The sequence below is a fragment of the Cinclus cinclus genome, chromosome 6 (genome assembly GCF_963662255.1).
Source record: "Cinclus cinclus chromosome 6, bCinCin1.1, whole genome shotgun sequence".
Lineage (NCBI taxonomy): Eukaryota > Metazoa > Chordata > Aves > Passeriformes > Cinclidae > Cinclus > Cinclus cinclus.
Window position 1 is genome coordinate 26,810,689 of NC_085051.1, and position 18,688 is coordinate 26,829,376.

An 18,688-nucleotide genomic window follows, 5' to 3' on the forward strand; every position below is an offset into this window, starting at 1 on the left:
AAAGATGTGTTAGGGAATAGCCTGGTTTCAGATGGGACATATGACTTCAGCCTTCTGCAGCTCAGAGTGCTGCATCAGGCTCACCTCCTTCCCTAAATTTTTACCAAGTATTCATTTATTTTAATAACTGTGTTGGCTTAGTTTATTTTTCCAGATGTCGTTTGTCTATACTCTATCCCACAGCTTCCACTTCCCATCTATCTCCCTCTCACAACACACACGCAAGTTTAAAGCTCAAGAAAAGGCCAATTTCACATCTTCTGCATCCTCACCTGCAATACATGATGAATAGAGCTGTGCCAGACACTCCAACTGTTTCTTGCAGGAAACCTTAGCAGGATTTGCACAGGTCACCAGATGGCTTTCAGTAGGAAGGCTAGCACTGCGAGTGTAGCTAGGCTTAGTTGGAGTACCAGGATCAAAAGATATCCCTGCAGGAGAAGATGCCTGGTGCAGCAATTTGCATCTGAAATTCAAGAGCAGCAACATAGCCATGTGACTGAGGATGATCTACAGCAGCCATGCAGCCAGAAGAGGTCTTTTCTTCCAGTGTAGCAGGAAGGAAATCCTGCAATATCATTTACACTGACTAAAGCAGCATTCAGCATTATAGTAATTTAAGTCATCTTTCTCTTACTGAGAATAGATCTTGGGGTTAGCAACCAAAAGACTCTAAAGAATCCCATTCAAATTCCAACTCTGTTAAAACAGTGCCGCACTTTGACCAAGTTAACCAACTAACCTATGTTATTGCTTCTCTCATCTGAACTGGCATTTGTTAAGGACTGGGAATCTGTTAGAGAGCGGGTCCTAAAAATCTTCTTTGCATGTACAATTTTGGACAGCTAGACATTTTAAAACATCTATGTAAGTAAGGTTCACGTCCATCCCTTTGGTCCAGATGTAAAGCAATGACACTGAGAACGCCCAACACTTAAGTGGAAGGGCAATGCAACAGCTGATGAAATCCTGTACTGGCAAGTTAAACAACAGAAGGAACAATGTAGCAATGTATGTTAATAGTTTAGGACATAGTTTATACCAGGTGCACCAGCTAAGCCATTTTTAGCTGTTCTTCTGCTGTTTTATCAAACACTCTGGAATTCATCAAGGCTACTGAAACATAAATTGTGCTAAATTGGGAGAGAATAAGCTGAAAAACAGAATACCAACATAAAGTTGGGTGGTGCACTGGACTGTAATCAATCACATTTCCTGCAAGGTGTGTGTAGAGCACAGGGACAAGACAGAGGCACCAATCAAAACATGTGTGATCACATGGACAGTAGTTTTAGGATGTATAAGTAGGGTATAAGGCAACAATAAATCAGCTTTTGCATAATCACATTGGTTAGTTGTTCAGAAGTCCTGAGTTCCTGCAGAACAAACTACTTTGTCTGCTGGATTCCAAATCAACAATGATCACTCAGTTAAATACTCAGACATTGTACAAAACTATATCTAGAAAGGTTGTCCAAAATGCAACACCAGAGTGGCATACATAACACACATGAGAAACAGGATGCAAGGCAGTAACAGCAATATCAAATGATTGTCAAAGATTTCAATGGAACATTTACACTTGGAACATCACACTACAGCTTGCCACACTGTCTCAAAAGTGAAAGATTTAAGTCACTTCAAGGATTCTGGGAAGTCAGAAACATTTTTACCTGCAGTTAGGAACTTTTTCTATTGGCCTATTTCTAGCAGAAGTTTTCTAGCGGAAAGTTTCTAGTGGAACCGCTGTGCTGAAGAACAGTTGACCCCAAAATGGAAGTAGAAAGATTACCAACAGCTTCCTTGCAAGGAACAAAATCAACCAACTGAAGAAAATTATTCATTAAGTACTTTGTGATCCCACCCAAGGGATGAGCCCACCATTAAGTACTTTGTGACCCTACCCAAGGTAATGTTCCAATAATGCAGCTAGACTCTGCTTCACTTCTGCTTCAGTGTTGTCATCTACCTCAGGATGGAATTCACCTGTTGCCCTTGCTCAAAGGGACCCAGCTGGCTGAACGCTGCCTTACTTCAGTACCTCATCACCACCGCTACTGAGGACACAACAGCAACTCCCAGCTTTCAGGTGTGATGGGTCAGCTGAGAATATCCCTTCATGGGCAAGATCCAGCCCACCACATACTGCTATTTCACTGTATCAGCCTCAGCTGATACAAACTATTGGGCCATTTCAGGTAGAATTCAGACTGGAATAGGTGACAGACTGAAGTGCAGAGAGGCAGGTTTAAATCCTGAGCAGTTCTGCTGCAGGTTCAGTACAGGCAGTAATTCATTAGACTCCACTGCATGTGTTTTTCAGCCAGTTCTGGTCCCATTGAAGTGAACTGCAAAACTTAGCAGGAGATAAGGACACTCTAAGGAGATACTGAGGAGTAGCCCCAAGAACAAAACCTACAAAGAACAGCAACAGTTCTGCCAGGAATTACAAACAAACAATAGTGCAAACTACTGCACTTTGGTTTATTTCTAAGTATCAATTTTCACAGACTAACAGTGATACCATCTCATAAGCAAGGAAAGTCACGCACTAACCAAACAGCGGAGACAGGATTAGAAACTAGTATTCACCTCATCCGACAGTAATTTTCAACAGATAACTGCAGTGGTAATCCTTAAAACAGAATCTCATGTGCCCATGTCCTGTTTTCTCTGACTGCAAGCTTCTGTTCGTCTACCTACCTTCCAAGACCATTAACAGTTTCCACACATTTACATCACTAACTCATTTTCTCCAAACCAATGTGCCTTGGTGCAACCTTCAAACACAGTCTAATTACACCCAATTGCTTCACCTGTGCAATCTAAGGAAAGATGCACAGGAGATAATAGTCACACACACAACTCCATGAAGAGGAAATCTCATAAAAGCAATGAGGACTGACTACACTTTTGAAGTGAGGGTCATTGTTCCAGAGTCAGCACACCTCTAAAATGACAAACATGAGCTAGGTGCATTAATATCCTAGTGGGATACCAGAGACACATTTGGCTTATCTCTTTTGGATTTTCTTCTGTAATTTTCACTTTGTCCTGGCTACCCCTTCTGGCTACTGCAAAAATTAACCCTGTCCTGAGCAGAAGCAGGACACAAGGGAATTAGGAATCACCCCCCTGCTCAGACTGTACCGTTCTTTCTTCAGCATCTCCCTCTCCTCTTGAAGGCTGTTGCTTATCACAGATGAGAGGTTTCCTTCCTGGACAGCAGTAAAGGCCTCAGGGCCTGACCCAGCTGACCAGCGAGCAGCTGGAGAGCGGCTGACAGGAGTAGAAGTGAAACAGGTCTTTGGTTTCGAGAGGGGCCGCTCAGCACTCACAGGGGTTGGGTTGATTCGCCTCGATGGTTTGCTTTTGCTGAAAAAAAGAGAAGTGATTCCACTAAAATCAAGCTAAACAACTCTTCAAGAGGAACCTAATGCTAAAACAAAATGGATTTCGAGTTGGGATATTGAATTTCTAAACTGCACGTACAGTTACCAATTTTATTCTGCCACTGGAAATAAAAAGCCACGGAGCTATAGCCTGCTAAAAACAGCCTGCTGAACCTGTAGCAAAATTAATTATTAAATATCAAGCCATCTAACAGATAATACAGTGCCACACAACCCTTCCAAATGTTTCTAAATTGAAAGGACAGGCTATGACACATTTTAGTAAGAAACTAAATTGGTGAATTCCTTTCTAGCATGACCACCAGAGAAAAAAAAAACCAAAACCAAAACCGATCAAGTTGCCATTGTCTATCAGAGAGAGTTCAGGTTTCCAAGTTACCTCAGGCCCTTTAACTTCGGGGAAGCCCATCCTTCCTGCATAAAATACTTGGATCTGTCCTTCAGGAAGAGACTTGTTAAAGTAGCAAAAAACACTAAAAAATTGGAAATGGATACAGAAACATAAAGCATCATGGAAATGCTGGTTGCTACATAATAACTGCTAAGGTGTTCTCAAAATCGTTGTAACATTGATTTCCAAAGACTTGTATCCTCTTTCCTCCTCCTTTTTCTTAGTTGAACATCAATGCAATTGAGGAACAGAGACTTGCTGTGTGCGCTGGAAACTTTATCTCCCGCGGTCAAAGCATCATCTAAAGCATCACCCAGACCCTGCATTTGGATTTGCTGTACAGACTTACATATTTTATAATTTTCAGCTGGCATTTTGCATATCCAACTAGAAAGTCTCAATTTCAGAGACCAATGACTGACACATAGAGCAAACAGGCCAACACAAAGGCTTTATATTTGGTAATGAGGATTTTAAGGAGCAAAAGAGAAAGTTTGAAGGACTGAGGCAACCACAGCACAAACAGCTGCCCAGAAGCTTAGCCAAAGTCACCAAGGAGACGAGAGCTTGCTGCAGACCAAGAATACAGCCTGCTATTTTGTCCACAATTACACAGCACAAACGAAGGTTCACACTAACATCTGCTACCAGAAGCCACAGAAGGTCAATCCAAAAGCTTTTTTTGCTAGCATCAGTAAAGCTGAAGAGCGTTCCAGGACAGCTCTTCCTTACCGACTGATACTGTGTTAAATGAGAAACGTGAAGAGCCAAGATAACATAGACTCGTTAGAACATGCAAGGACAAAGATGTGCTCAGCTTTGTAACAGCTGGGCTGTGCACTGGCAGCACCACAAACAAGAGGCTAAAGAGGTGTCTTGGGTGAGTCCACAGAGGGGAAACCTGACTCCCTGTTAAAGCAATATTCCCCTCCCTACATGGTGACCAGAACAAAGCAGTTCTGACCACGTTGCCCAGAAGCCAGGTATTGTGTATAACAGCCTCTTCTGCATCTGGACATGCAAAACAGCTGGTCAAGGAGCTGCAGCCTGCAGCACAATGCCAGTGAGACAGCGAGGCAGACTCGCTCTTACTTTGTCCAGCCAGAGGCAGCACCCATGGGCGGAAACTCCTCCAAGTTGTTAAGGTTTAGCTGGCTGGGCGGAGATCTGGCAGAAACAAGAGGTGCTTCACTCCACTTCCTTCTCCCTCCACTCCATGATCCACTGTCACTCTTTCCATCCTCCTCTTCAGCAAGGGAATGCCCCAGATCACGAGCTACCTGCCGGCCAGAGGCACCGACCGAGCTGCTGCCTCTCCTCCGGCCTCGTCTCACGGGCAGGGCTTCAGGCGTGGCTGTGAGGAAGCTGCCCAAGCTGGCCTTCTGGAAGGACCGCTTCTCACCATGGTGGAGCACAGGGCTGTGCCCAAAGCTCGGGCTGCTGCTGGAGACCACGCTGGGGAAATCACCACAAGGGCTGGACAGGTTTGACCCAGAAAAGGAAGAAGAACCACTGGATGCTGCACCAGGAGAAAAGCTGGTATCTGTGGAGCAGGTGGTCACTGAAGTCCTTTGAGAAAAGAGCTGTACTCGGCTGCTGGTAGCATGGCCTGTCCTCCTTTCTGATCCTGTCCTTTGGCTCCCATGGGCCTTGGAATTAGGAGTCTTAGCAGGAGTAGAGGGTCCATTGGTCAGGATCTGGCTGGTCTGCTCCCTTAAAAAATTTAGCAGAAAAGGCACAAAATCTTTCTGAAGCGAGCTAAGAGATGCCAGCTTGTCATGGATGTGGTTCTCCTATGACAGAAGTAGACAAAACATTAATATAAAGATGCTGCCTGATTCTTTCTGTCCAAATACCCAGACACGTCTAAGTAATAACTATGGGATTTCAATACAAAATAATAATGAACATGACTTGTCAAAGTAGGTTCCTGAAAGTCAAGCAACCATGGTGCTGATCACAGACCTGAAAATCAGGCTACACACAAGCCATTTTGGCACAAGTGTTCAGATGGAGTCATTCACTTTGGTCTCTGACTGGAAAATAGCGGAAATGTTCCATGAAACATCAGTAATACTCATGGATGCTATGGCCAGGGAGGTCTTGGAGCAACTGACACTCCTAAATTCAACATTTTGAAAACATCAATACTGAAAGCATCTAATTCTAGCAGAAAAATCTAAAATCTGCAAGGTCTCTGTGCCCTATTTTTCTCTGAATGCCACCTGCTCCCACAGAGGGGTGCTATAACAACAACCGCTGAAGCACTTGGAGCTGTGCAGCGCCAAATACAAGACCAAAGCTGCTCTTCCATTTCAATGAAATAATTTTGGTCAAGACCTCACAGAGGTCTAAATAGAGCCTGTGCAACTTTAAGGTACACGAAGTTTATACCTGAGAAACTTTGACGAAAACCTGGCCACTGACTCAACACATATGAAATGTAAACAGGTGGTGGTGATCTTACAAGGGTAAATCTAGACAAAAATGACTTCATGTTACATGTACAGTTTGAAGTTTTGTACCCTGGGTAAAAATTCTTTTGTTCGTAACGTTTCACCAGGTTTCTGTTTCCTCTCAATGGGATTCAGCAACATTTGCAACAATAGAAGTTCTCAAAGACAGTAACTTTTTCCTTACTAATACTGAAAGCATTGCAGACATACTCAAGTGAAGTTATATTCACAACCCTACTAAATGAAAAGTCAAGAAAGCAAACACTATTTCCAAAGGTGGTTTCTGCATGAAAGAAAGCAGTGAAAGCATACCTGTAACTGGACTCACACAATCCTCAACACCAATGCTAAAATTCATATTTGAAAGAGTAAGACCAATTCAGCTCCTTGGAGAAGTGTGAGATTGTGACACAGCCTGGATAACAAGCCAAGCAGCCAAAAATCAGTGAAAAAGCACAGGTCAGAATACAACCCCCATGAGGGGTCAGAAGACCATCTCCAGCCCAAAACTGCTATGAGAGCTAGAGCAAAAAGACATAGCCTAGCATTTCCTTCCCCTGAAACTAGCATAGGGGAACAAAGATTATTACAGCCTATGGTACGCATAAGGTTGGGTAGTTTCTCCAGCTTTTCTGAACACAACCTGTCTTCACTCATCTTTACCCAAGTTAACCAAGGTTTGCTTCCTCCACAACTGGGCAACAGCAACCTGTCTACAGCTGCCAGCTGAAAACCTCCCACTTGCTTTCTCATGCTGAAGCAACTGCACTGCTCCCAGCAGCAAAAGGCAGCAAGAAGTTTCCTTGCAAGGGCAAACTTTTTGACCTCCACACCCCTCAACCGTACAGTGCTAGCTGAGCTGCTGGGATCTCAAACTTCATAATGTCCACAGGTCTGCTTCTGCAACTCACAGCTGAAGAAATACCACACAACATAAAAGTGCTGGTCCATTCTTCCCACTGTTTAGGATGACAGCAATACCCGACTAACTCATCTGGGTGACACCAGGGAGTTCTGATTTTAATACTAGCTAACACAATGTAAGTGGCTCAGGTAAAAGATGCTTTAAACACCAGTTGTTTCTCTGTGTTATTCTCTGCGAAATACAAGCACTCCTAGTCTATCTACAGTTACAAATATTTTTTATTTCCACAGGAATCCTAATCGTTTGTTACAAAACTCAGCCAACAAGCACGCTCTCCCAGCCCGCAAAGATCCTCCTCGAGGTCCAGGCGAGACGAGCATCCAGCCGAGTGGCGCGCTGGCGCTTGCACAGAGCCGCCACCAAGCCCCGTGCTGACAGCCGCGTCCTTCTCTCGCCGCTACCTTCCCCTACAAATCCGCGGGAAGCGTCACCCCTGGTGTCACCGCGGTCACGCAGGACACCAGCGGTGCTCTGCGAAGGCACACGGCAGCGCTGGCACACGGAAGCGCTGGCACACGGCAGCCCGGCCTCCCTGCGCTTCGCCCCGGGCTCACGGCGCTTCCCGCCCGCGGGACCCCCCTTGCTCCCGCCCCGGAGCCGCGCGGCGCCACCGCCCGCCGGAGACCGTCCGGAGCCGGCGGGGCTGAGCTCCGGCGGGCTCAGCCCGCGCATTCCAGCGGGTTTCACACGCCCGCCGGGCAGCTCCCGGCGCAGCTCCCCGCCGGCGGCCTCGCCTTCCCGCCGCCTTGCCCGGAGCCCGCCCGCGCCGGGGGCGGTGCCGCCGCCTGTACGATGGCAGCTCGGCCCCAGCCGTAGCACGGCACCTGACGGGGCCCCGGGCTGACCCCACGAGGGGGCTTCGCCTCTCACCGCAGCGCGGGGCGGACAAACTTTCCCGCACGGCCCCGGCCCGCGGCAGCGGAGGGCGCTGGGGGAGTGGCGCGGCTGCGGGCCCGGCCCCGCCGGAGCCGGGGCGCTGAGGGCGGCCGACCTAGCGCGCGTTACCTCAGCCGGGCGGTGGCCGGGACCGCGCCGGAGCCACCGCACCACGGCGCTGACCGGCACCTCCTCCTGCAGCAGCAGCTCCAAAACCGCCGCCATTCCCGGCCGCGCTCCCGCCGAGCAAGCGCACAACCCGCGCCGGGGGCGGGCCCGGCGTATCCCCCCTTCCCGCGGGGGCGGCGCCGAGCGGGGATTCCCGCCGGGGAGGCGGGCGGGGGCCGCGCCCCCTCCCCATGTCAACACGCGGGGCACGCGGCGCCTGCGCCGGTCCGTGCGCGTCTTTTCCTCTCATGCGCGGTATTTCCTTCCCCAGCAGGGCTCGGGGCCCGGCCTAGCGGCGGCGGCAGCCGCGGGCCGGGGTGCAGGGAAGGGCAGCGGCGTGCCCCCGACCCCGCGGCTCCCCGCCCGCCCGCCCGCCCGCCGACACTCGCGGCGGAGGATGGCCGAGGACTCGCCCAAACGGCGCAAGGCGAATTTCAACGAGGCGGAGACGGAGGTGCTGATCGAGCAGGTGCTGAAGCACGAGCAGCTGCTGTTCGCGGCCGGACCCGGCCGCGCCTCCGCCGGCCAGAAGCGGAAGGTGTGGGAGCTGATCCGGCACAAGGTGAACCCGGTGGCCGCCTGCCCCCGCGACGTGGAGGACCTGAAGAAGCGCTGGCGGGACCTGAAGCGGCGGGACCGCAGCAAGCTGTGCCGCCTCTCGCAGGGCTGCGGGCCGCCGGCGGCCCCCGCCCTCGGCCTCCTGCTGCCCTCCGAGGAGCTGCCGCCCGCCGCCGCGCCGCCCGCCCGCCGCCAGCGCCGCGCCTACGGCTCCCTGCTGCCCGCCGAGGCCGTTCCCATCGTGGGCGGCATCGACACGCTGGAGCTGCCCGGCGCCGTCGTGGGGGACATTGGTGAGTGCGGGAGCGACCCCTGCGGCGCCCCCCCGGAGCCTCCGCCCGGCGTCCCCCGCCGCAGCCGCGGGAGCCCCGGTCCGTGGGGAAGCGGCGCTGCCCGCCCGTTGCGTGCGCGCAGGCGACCGGCCCCGCCGGAAAGCTCTGGTTCGGATGCTTGGAAAGGCAAAACGTACATGTACGCACACAGAACTGTGAGGCTTCATGCTCTAGGTCATAGAAGTGCCTGAGAACAGCACCCGAGAGTAAAAACTGTGTCTCGTAGCAGATGCTGCCCAATCACGAGGCGTTAGACCCGGCCACCGATCTTCACTATTGCAGTAATTATTCTTGCAAATGCAGAAAGCCATGACAGCACGCAGGTCCAGCCAGTACAGTACGTGCCAGAGATATTGTCCTAGCACGCTGGAATACCCAGGGATTCTTGCAATCACAGTATTTCAGCAATGCTCTTACTGTTTACTGCTTGCACGATAGAGCACGGAAGAGCTTGCAGTGAACTTTGTCTCTGGGATCCTAAAGCTTGGCTTCTGTGGTGATAAGAAAGGTGTAGTTTCCAGATACATGATTAGCTGGTGAATGCATATTTATGTTTTTTTTACCACCTATCGAGGTAATTTGTATTCTAAAACCAGCAAAGATAATACAGTGTGAGTTTGAGAGTCTTGTTTCAAGGACTAATGTTAGTGCTTAATGGATGAGAAAATATGTCACCCCTGAGGTTATGAAGTTTCTCATGGGCTTTACTTTGCTTTTCTTCCCCCTGCCCCCCCACACCTCTTCTAGGGTTTAATGGCAGTCCTGGCCCATCTCATCAATCCAGTCTTGAGCAGATGAACCTCAAAGAAGAAATAGTAGTGAAGGTGGTAGAGCCAGAAGAAATCTCTGAGGACATGGTAGTGGTTCCACCTAGTCAAGAACAACTGCCTTTTCTGGGGTCATCAGATGGTGGTTCCTCTGGGAAAGTAAAAGCCAAAACAAAAAGCAGGTCCCAGGCAGACCAAAATGAATTGACTGAAGAGGACCTACTGCAGATTCAGCAGACCCAAATACAGGTGATCCAGTCTGGCTTTGACAGTGTCAACCACAATCTTCGGCTGCTGCAGCAAGGCATGCAAGACCTGAGTAACAGCATCAGCATCATGGCACATACACTTGTTGCTATCAAGAACGTCTATGTGAAAAACAACACTGGCCCAACCACACATGCCACTGCATCTACTCAGACCACAGCTGGGTACCTGAGCCCAGGATCCCCCCAGATCTCCCCTGCTAAGGACAGAGCTAGAGCACAGGGGGCTAGAAGCAGCAGCAGAAGCAGCAGCTGCTGCAGCTCCAGCTCCATGTCACAAGAACCGGGTCCTTCTGAGTTTCCTAGGCCGCCCCCCCTGAGAACCATTAAGAAAGAACATCCAAATGGCTGCTACTACTTCTGCTTTGCAGATGTGTAAAAACTTGAATATATGTAAAATGACTGTGTTGTTGGGTGCTGATGTATGTTCTGCTCCAGCCTGTGACTCTGAAGGAGCTAAGTGGACTTGCCTCCTATGTTTTTCCCAGTGGGAAACATTTTGCTATAGATGGCATTAAACACTAATTACCAGTCTCCAGTTGACTCTGTTGCAGTTGGCTAATAAATTTCTTCTCTTTTCTTTATCCTCTTATTCTCTTAACCCAAACATTTATTTTGACTAAGACTTTTGTCTGTATCATCCTTTGTTTAATGTCACCTTGTGAAAAATAAAAGGCATGAGAGTGGGGTAAAAAGTAACATTATGGTTACTACCACCAGGAGCTATCTTACACTAATTACTTAGTTCTTGGCTTAAACAAACCTCAGAAGTAGCTGTTTTTTTAAGTACTTCCCTTTTCTAGTAGTTAATGATGTTGGTGAGGGTGTTTGCTTGGTTGTTGTGGAGTTTTTTAAAGTCTGAGTTGTGCAAGGCATCACAGGAGGAGTTTGAGATACTTGCTTATTCTAGGAATGGTTTAGGACTAAGGCACTCATGAGTGTCCTCCTCAGAATTTATACAGCATTGTTCTACTTGGCTGTTCATTCCCAGCTTGTCAAATGCACCTTCTCTTCAGAGACACTGTGTTTTACTGCACTAGCAGGGTAGTCTCTTGTCACATACTTAAAATAGAAGAGTATAGAAAAATGAGGAATGGATGAGTGATGCCTGTTTCTGACATACAGGTTATACATAAGCTGTATCTTCATTTGATTTTGTAAGACTTACAGAATCAATACCACAGTATTTGAAATACAGAGAACAAAAAGCTTTGTATTGTTTTACATGAAATGGAAGTCAGATTTTCTGTAAAATTACAGGAAGCAGGGGGTCACTTCATTCTGGAGAAATGCTCCTGCATAGTTTAGGAAACTCTCCTTATCATTTCCTTTCTCGCAACTATATAGCCAAGGAAGAAGAAAGATGAGGAAAAGTTGGAGCAAAATGTAGCCTGGTTTCAACTCTGAAACAAGCAAAAATCATTTTATCTTCATGCCAAAAGAAAAATCGCCATTTCACAGTTAGATAGGGAAAACTATTGTCACTGACACTAAGTTGTGTTTCAGGGTTACATATTAGAGCCCTTCTACTTTACACAATTCAGAAGTAGCATAGGTGCAATGTTCTTATATCTGGCATCTGTACTGGAGGGAAAACAAAAACATTCTCACCTGAAATTTAGTCCAATGACTTGAAAAAATCACACAGGTTCTCTTCTTAATCATTTTGTATCACCAACATTAAAAAAGTACTACAGATAAATTTATAGCAATGACTAGCTGCCTCTAGCGGTAGTCAGTTTGCACAAGCATTCCTGCTACAGGGTTTAGCAGATACAAATGACATAGAGAATCACAATTAAAATGTCCCTGTCCTAGAAGCATAAGAATTTGTAATCATAGCATAAGGTATGCCACTTTTGCAGTCAGCTCTGACTCAATACCACTGTATGAAAATGTACTTCATTTCTGCCCTTACACCATTTTGGTGTACTGAATTACTCACCTGCACTTCAAAACCCAGCCACTGCTGCCTACTAAAATGTGAATACAGGGTAATCAGTTGCTAGCATATGCTTCCCTTCAGTATCACAGATGGAGTAAAATATGCAAATATCTCACAAAAATAAAATGTATGCATGTACAGCACAGTGTTAATTTGGATTAATGCCTTGAAGAAGAGAGTTCTCTTTTCCAGGTTTACCTTAACAAAAGAAGATGGTATGGATGACATGTACTAAGAAATTGCTGAGTTTAAGAATGACAAAGAATTAATCCTAAATCAGACTTTTGTGTCTGTGTTGTTAAAAGCTTTCCAAAATATCCTGTTGAAAGCATTATTTCTCCCCCATCAGTACAGATGGGCTCTCTTGAGCAGGGTTTTCTGTATTTTGTTTTCATTGACAAAGAAGCTAATTCATGCTACCGGGACATTCCAGGTAGATTAGCAAACGTGATCTACCTGGTCCTTCTGGGCAGCAGTTTGAGCTTGTCCCGGTTACACCTGGCGGTTCTTACCTGTCTTCCCTTTGATGTTTCAAATGTTTTTGCAACTTTTAATTCTTGAATCTCACATACTGCAGCATTTCTTGGAAGAGTTGATTTGTGTCTGATTTCTCATGTTCCAGTAGTGGTTTACGTGAGAGACAGCTACAGTGGAAATAGAGAAGTGCAGAAAGATTCTGTGAGCAGCATGGGCAGATTGGATCTCCTGTATGAAGGAAGATAAGCCAGGCAATGCTAAAAGATACTGTGGTGGTCAGACAACAACTAGACTTCAACATTAATCTGCCACAGCGTGTTTGTTCTGATCTTGCTTCTTTCCCTTTGTTTCAGTTGTACCACTAAAATATCTTGGAATCAGATCAAAATCACTCTTCCACTTCTGATACATTCTAGATTTACATACTTGAAACAAAGAAAGAAACTGAGCTACCTCTCATCACTACAGAGTAGGAAAAACTGTTATATTCATCTTCAGATTAATACAGTTGGTTGCTATTTCTTTACACACCCTTTCTGTGATCATATTATGTTCGTGTTAGGAGCACTGAAATCACAGGCACCATCCAGAAGCCATGCCATTAAGTTTCTGGCTGCTCTTAACAGAAGGTGAAACATAATTTTCTTGGACTGTTACTGAGTAAATGAATTCCCAATTTGTTTCCTCTCCTGTGAAACTATCTGGGTTGTTTGTATAAATGACAAGAGCTAATGACCTGGTCACAAAGCTTAATGAAAATAGTGCCAATGATTTGAACAAAGGCAGACCTGGCTTTAAATTTGCCTGAATGCACAGCATAACAGTGGTAATACTGAGAAAGAGATCCAGGGAATTTTCTCCAATTCTTCTGTACTTCCCTAAAAAACATGTCCCACTTTGCAAAGTGCAGACTATTTTCTGGTAGCACAGGACTAAACATTCAAGCACACAAACCACAAAAATAAATTGTGATGATTTTACACTCTACTTCCACTTAGTGTTACTAGAAAGAGAAGTAAAAGGGTCTTGGAGGAAACTAGAGCAACTGGTAGATTAACACTGCTTTTTCCTCATAGCACTCAGATTCAGTAACAACTTGCATTCATTAATTTCTCTGCTATCTGCTGCTTAAGTTTATTGTACAGAGGGAGGCAAGTCTCCTCAAGAGACTATAAAAGCTCAGTGACTACATCCAGACACCTGATTATCCCCAAAAGAGGTAAATTATAGTGACCTCTGACTAAATAAAAAAACTACAATTTTGAAGGGAAGAATGCCATCAGCAGCTGACTTTTCAGGACCACCATATTGTTACTTCAATTGACCTGATCTGGCTGTGCCAATCATTTATTGTTTAGATGAATACAGACAGAAGGGGTAAGAACAAATAGAAACTCAGGTTTCTGAGGAGGCCCATTTGGATTTTCTGCAGTTATTAATATAAAACACACGAACCTACTAAATCAGTTAACTGATCCAATCACTTCAATTTGCAATATAAACATCTGATTCATGTTGCAGTAGTACCAACACATGCTTGTTTTTTACCTTCTTGAAACAGAGGAAAAAATGACTGCCAAAGCACTTTATACATTTAAATTACAGGGTTACAATAGCAAAAAACACTGAAAAATATTTCAGCTAAAGCTTTTTAAGTTAATGAATCATTACACAAACACAATCAAGAATTGAAGTTCTGCATGCTGAATGAATATTTTATTTAGAACCAGTTTATAAAAATAAAATACAAAATAATTTGAAAACAAAACTTAAACATTGTACAAAGCCTTGATATGGTACAAATGAGAAAATAAATAATTACAACTTTATGTACAAATGACCATTACAAGGGCATTAACTCTTTATGCTCTTGGGTGCCTGAGCAAACTTAAATTAAAAGAATGGCTTAGAAGATTTCCAAGGAGGGGAAGAGAACTGCAATTACTGAGTAACAGAATTTGAAGGACTCAACATTTTTCTTCCTCAATGGTAAAAAACAATCTTGGAAGTACTTTCCATTTAATTTAATCATGCTGCAGACTTTGCTATTGAGTACTTGATTTCTTATGGGGTTGCCAACACTGTATTTTCAATTAATACACAGATTTAATTCTTTGTGGTATTGCCTAGAGGTTTTAGATTAGCAGCCATTGGTTGGCCACTTCAAGAAGTCAGTACTTGTCTGAAGGCATTGCTGGTGATTTCCTTAATTTACTAGTTTGGATATTCATAGGAAAGCATTTGGAAATTGGCATCTGTTAACACAAGCACTGCAACTTCAGTCTGGGCTGACTCTATAGAAAACAAAGTTAAGACCTGGGGAAGAATTTCCTATCTTGCTTTCTAGCCAATGAAGGTAAAGAAAATGCAGAGAAGGCTGCTTGGCAACACATCCAGATCTCCAGTCAGAGGAAAAAGATGTGAAATTGCCAAAAAAATCCTACTTCACTTTGCAACAAACCTGTATGACCTTACCTGTCATGCAGCAGATAGGGGTTTAAAAGGATTTGAAGCTAGGCAGACCAAACTAATTACACTGCATCTTTTGGAGCAAGCTGTTCTGCTGTTACATAGGCCTTTATATAAAAGGTCAAAGATCAAGTGATCTCAAAACAAACATCAAATTAATTGCAGCTGAATTCCCACAGATACTTGTGGATAATCAGGACCTCACATGAGTAGCCCACTTGTAGTATTGTTTTAAAAGAAACCACATTGTATTCTTGGCCAAAGCTGGCTCTCGACAGTAATTCTGACAGAAGAGATCCATAGGCATGTCATGTCGTAATAATAACAACAATAAAAAAGAAGCATTTTCCAATTTAAAATACTGCAATTGCAGATTTGATATTGAAAGTGTGAGTTTATCCTTTCAGTCCCTAATCAGGGGAAAGAACCTTAACAAAGCAAGACCTTATACCAATTTTAATGAAGTTTCACCTGCACAAGAACAGCAAGAACTCCCATGGGTCCAAGCTCTTCATGTAGAGGAGAAACAGGAGCACAGCATTTGGGTTTGTCATTATTACTATTGATAGAGAGAATGTGTTATTATCAATGGAGAGTAAAATCAGCCTACCTGTTCAAACCTGGATGGCAGGACTCATTGCAAAGTTAATACATCAGTCTTTGAAACAATGGACTCCTGTACATTTTTCCTTAAGAAACCCAAACAAACAAAAACCCCTCCTTAAAGATAAATATTTGAAAGCCTGATTATTTTAACCACATGAAAATGAGTGATAAAAACTTTTTGGCAATTGACAATATCTCAAGATAATTCCTGACAATTATTATATAATCCAGGCTGACTTTCTGTAATTTCTCTTTCACAAATATTATATGCAGGGAAAAGGAAGACTGGCTTCAAGCAGACAGGTGAGGTATTCTTATGTGAGGTGCATGTGTATGCAATTTAATGAGCTAAGAAATGTATGACCTATGCCTGTGTATTCCGTGTAGTCAAAACATTGAACCTCACTTCCTTTTACCAGCATTCCTTGTAACCAAAACTGTACTAATTACAACCAAAGACATTTGAGCCAAAAGCAAAACAGCAAACAAACTCCATCAGTTCACTGCCTACTTGATTAGCTAAAAGAAGTTCAATAAAAATATTATGCCCTGTTCTATAAATTTCAGAAAGAGGAATCATAGAATCACCAAGGTTGGAAAACACCCCAGGATCCAAGTTCAACTGCTAACCTAGCACTGCCATCCAACGAGCACCCAAAGCTTTTACCAGTTGAAGAGAGGGATCATGGATAAACATCAAGGCCTTTATCCAGCCATCAGTTCTCTGACCATTCCCAAAATTGGAAAAGCATAGAGAGAATGCATCACAGGAGTCTTGGTGTTAACCTAAGTTGACCCTGACTCACTGAGAATGACAAGACAGACGTGGCTCTTGTCACCTCACAGCATCAGTCCTGCATGAAAAAATACACATATTATAGGCCTATAATGAGAAAGAATTTGACTTTGAGCTCTCTTTTATTCTCCTATTCCTTTTCAGAAGGCTACTCTTTCATTTAAGATATATATAAAAACTGGAGGCACAAATTGTTGGTTTTCCATTAGACCCTTTTAAGAAATTGGAATAATCATATTCTTCTTACCAGAATTTATGCCTCTTAGTGTTCCATATAAATGTTCAATTCATTACAGAAAAATTCTGTTTACATGAAAAAGACTGCACTGTAAATCTGTATTTATCTATATTCTCATCAAAGAGAAAAAGAAAAAATTTTAGAAGCATTACAGTCAACCATTGCATAAATGTCACTGCAATAAGAAGGACTTATGGGAGTTTTGCCCAAGTAGGCCTATAGGATCAGGCCTTGTAATGGAAAAGAGACAGAGTCAGGGCATAGGGACATTGCATTAGATGAAAAGGAGACCAGAGTAAATCAAAGCAAAACAGGCCTTGGCTCACTCTGGCAAATGAATTCCAGTGAACAGGATGGAGTAGCTGAGACTCTTCCTACCTAGATGGAGTAGCTGAGACTCTTCCTATCTATATGTATATACACACATAGGCATGTATATATATTTCTATATAATATACAGTATCTATATAAGTGTATATGTAGATACACTTATGTACAAATTTGTATTTATATATACATATAAAATCAAAATTGTGAGTTTTTCCAGCAATAGTTAATACCATAATACTACAAATTGTAGATGATAGAGCTCCAGCAAGTCTTTTTCAGTTGAAAAATATTTCAAGCTATTTTTAAATATATAGGACCAAATCCTTTCTTATAAGACTGTTTAGTGAGGTATGCAAGAAAGCTTGATCTCAAACATGCAGACTTCAAGGTAAGAATATGTCCAGATCTCCCAAGACATGTGGCTGGTGGCTGTAATGAATGCCTTGTGTCACTCTGCAGGTGTTTGCCTCCTGTATAATAATATATAACTAGCAGTTAAGATCTCATCTTGCTCCTGCCTTTGAGCAGTGAAATTTTCTATGCTTACTGATCCTGCCCAAGCAGTAGATAGGTGCTTAGCATCATACAACTTGCCAACATTGCTCTACTGTATCACACTTTCTATTACTCTAGCAGGGTTTTACCTAAGCAGTAATTGACATTTGTAATTAATAAAGAGGTTAATTAATATTGATTTTTGAGATCGCAACTTAGATTGATTTTACCATGCATTATTGTAGCACAAAAGTCTGTGAAATGTTTGGTGATTTCAAGTTCTATTTTAGTTTAAAGGCTTCATGCCTCAGTTTCTCTAAAAAACGCTTCTAAGTGCTGGCCACAACACAGAATACATCATAAAGGGGAAATGAGTGTGCAGCATCTGCACCTGCTACATGCCATGGCTCCGTTGCACTGCCCTCCAAAAAAAATGGAGGCTTGAAGACAAAGCAACAGCTCCTTGAATTTTATCAATTCCCAGCTAATATTCCTATATAAGCTGCTGTGTGCTATGCAGAATAACTTTAGTCATTTTGTACAATGGAGAAAAATCTTCCCCGTCCCTGAAAATGTGTTGCGGATAACCTGCCATAAACTATTCACACACACTCTGCACAAGGGTCACACACAGGTACATTGGTGGTTTTCTGTAGAGCCATTTCCACATTCAAATACTGAGGCTTACAGAGTCCTTAATGATTATATAGGCCCTCTAGAAATATTAAGCTAATATTTATGTATGAGTTGATCAGCTGACCATTACTTAATAACATTAACTGATTGCTATGTTAGACTACAGTAAGCAATTCTGTAAACTTTTTGGGAGAAGGGTATCAAGCAACAAAAAACTCAAAGAGCAGGTAGTTCAAGCTAAGTTATTCACAATTGCTCCTCTATTCATATCTTCATTATTTTCTCCTTAGATTCTGTTGAAACTACAGCAAAAAAGCAACTGGGAGTATACACCATTTTCATCATCAAAAGAAGCCTGTGTCATCACTCACAACTGATTTCTATTTTTGGCATAGTTTACTATTTTTACATTGGCAAGTAGTTCAAGTACAAGTGAATTTCTACAGCATTGGTTTATTTTACATAGTAATGTATAACAATGGATAAGCCTGCACTTTGAAGACAATGTAAAATAGGTGTTATATGCTTTCTCACCTGTAAAGCA

At 44.0% G+C, this 18,688-nt stretch overlaps 1 protein-coding gene across 1 annotated transcript in view; it reads right to left on the reverse strand.

The window, feature by feature from the left end:
• CDAN1 (codanin 1) overlaps nt 1-8,286 on the reverse strand; it is a 30,337-nt gene extending 22,051 nt beyond the window's left edge. The window contains exons 1-4 of the mRNA XM_062494922.1: nt 8,191-8,286; nt 4,897-5,597; nt 3,151-3,375; nt 273-466 (exon numbers count right to left, since the gene is read on the reverse strand). Of these exons, the coding sequence (XP_062350906.1) occupies nt 273-466; nt 3,151-3,375; nt 4,897-5,597; nt 8,191-8,286 (1,216 nt within the window). The remainder of the gene's footprint in view (nt 1-272; nt 467-3,150; nt 3,376-4,896; nt 5,598-8,190) is intronic.
• Nucleotides 8,287-18,688: the final 10,402 nt, after the last annotated feature.